The following is a 1,568-nucleotide window of genomic DNA, read 5'->3' as shown; positions in this document are numbered from 1 at the left end:
GTAAGAACATATAACATACATTCTCATGTATACATAATTAAATAAAATGATCAATGCATCGTTTGTTTGTCAAATTGGGCAATGATTGATTTCTTCTAGACGCATTATTTATTAAAAACGATTGTAGGCTGCGTTTTTTTTTTGTGGAGATATTATGGTTTATTTATTATGGATCTATAATGACATTTTGTAGGGCTGCATGGACCAGCTAGGCAGAACCATAGACCTGGAGGACCAAAACATGGACCAACGAGACCAAATCATGGACCAGAAAGACCAAAACATGGACCAACAAGACCAAATCATGGACTAACGAGACCAAACCATGGACCATCGAGACCAAACCAAAGCGGCGGAATGTTAGTATCATGGAATCCAACAAGGTCAAGGGCGGATTTTGTGGTGGCTCAGGACGGTTCTGCGACTTATCGTACAATAAACCAAGCATTAGCCGCCGTTTCAAGTATGGGTAAAAGTCGGACGAACAGAGTGATAATCTACATAAAAGCTGGTGTTTACAACGAAAAGATCGAAATAGATAGACACATGAAAAACATCATGCTAGTTGGTGACGGTATGGACCGTACAATCGTCACTAATAACCGAAACGTCCCGGATGGTTCCACTACTTATGGATCAGCAACATTCGGTATAAGATATACAAACGTTATACTAATCTTCATATATCAATCATGTATGCATGTTGGATATCTAAATGCTTACTCGTTATTTAGGGGTGTCTGGGGATGGATTTTGGGCGCGGGACATGACGTTCGAGAACACAGCAGGACCGCACAAACATCAAGCTGTGGCGTTGAGAGTGAACTCAGATTTGTCTTTATTCTATCGGTGTAGTTTCAAAGGATATCAAGATACTCTTTTCACACATTCACTTCGTCAATTCTACCGCGATTGTCATATTTATGGTACCATCTATATTACTACATATAATACATTTAACATTCATATAGAAACTAACGTCGTACAATGGATTAAGAGAACTTGCATGTTGGGAAACTTTTGGTGGATAGGTACCATTGATTTCATATTTGGAGATGCGGCTGCTGTTTTTCAGAACTGTGATATATTTGTGAGACGGCCTATGGATCATCAAGGCAATATGATCACAGCTCAAGGAAGAGACGACCCACATGCAACTACAGGTAAATTCTCATAAAAAAAGAAAAAAAAAAATACAACCATTTTTTAGAATAATCTCTGGTTTGACCAATTGTTGACTATAAATTTAAGGGTCATCAACTTAGAAAATAGAACCAAAATCGAGTCCGAATCAAATTGTACTGATTGATATCCAAAATTGAACTGAAACTAATTAAAATCATCGAATTGAAAACAATTTTTAAACCAACGTTAACCGGAATTCATATTGAATACTCCTTCAATCGTACACACATGGTTAATATTAACCGGTTTTCTGATGAAATTGTGTTACTGGAATAAAGGTATTTCGATCCAACACTCGCGGGTCAGGGCCGCACCAGAATTCGAGGCGGTTAAAGACCGGTTTAAGAACTATTTGGGCCGGCCTTGGAAGAAGTACTCTCGGA

At 38.3% G+C, this 1,568-nt stretch overlaps 1 protein-coding gene across 1 annotated transcript; it reads left to right on the top strand.

Annotated features, from left to right (window-relative positions):
* Positions 1-169: 169 nt before the first annotated feature.
* On the top strand, positions 170-1,564 carry LOC104774277 (probable pectinesterase/pectinesterase inhibitor 36; the record flags this gene model as incomplete). The annotated part of the gene is made up of 4 exons (XM_010498918.2): positions 170-649; positions 735-926; positions 1,032-1,163; positions 1,464-1,564. Coding segments are annotated over exons 1-4 (717 nt in total), but the record flags the coding sequence as incomplete, so codon positions are not given.
* Between the last annotated feature and the right edge of the window lie 4 nt (positions 1,565-1,568).

This window comes from Camelina sativa, unplaced genomic scaffold (assembly GCF_000633955.1).
Source record: "Camelina sativa cultivar DH55 unplaced genomic scaffold, Cs unpScaffold02243, whole genome shotgun sequence".
Classification (NCBI taxonomy): Eukaryota; Viridiplantae; Streptophyta; class Magnoliopsida; order Brassicales; family Brassicaceae; genus Camelina; species Camelina sativa.
Note: the sequence above shows the minus strand (reverse complement) of the source record. Positions and strands in the feature narration are given on the sequence as shown.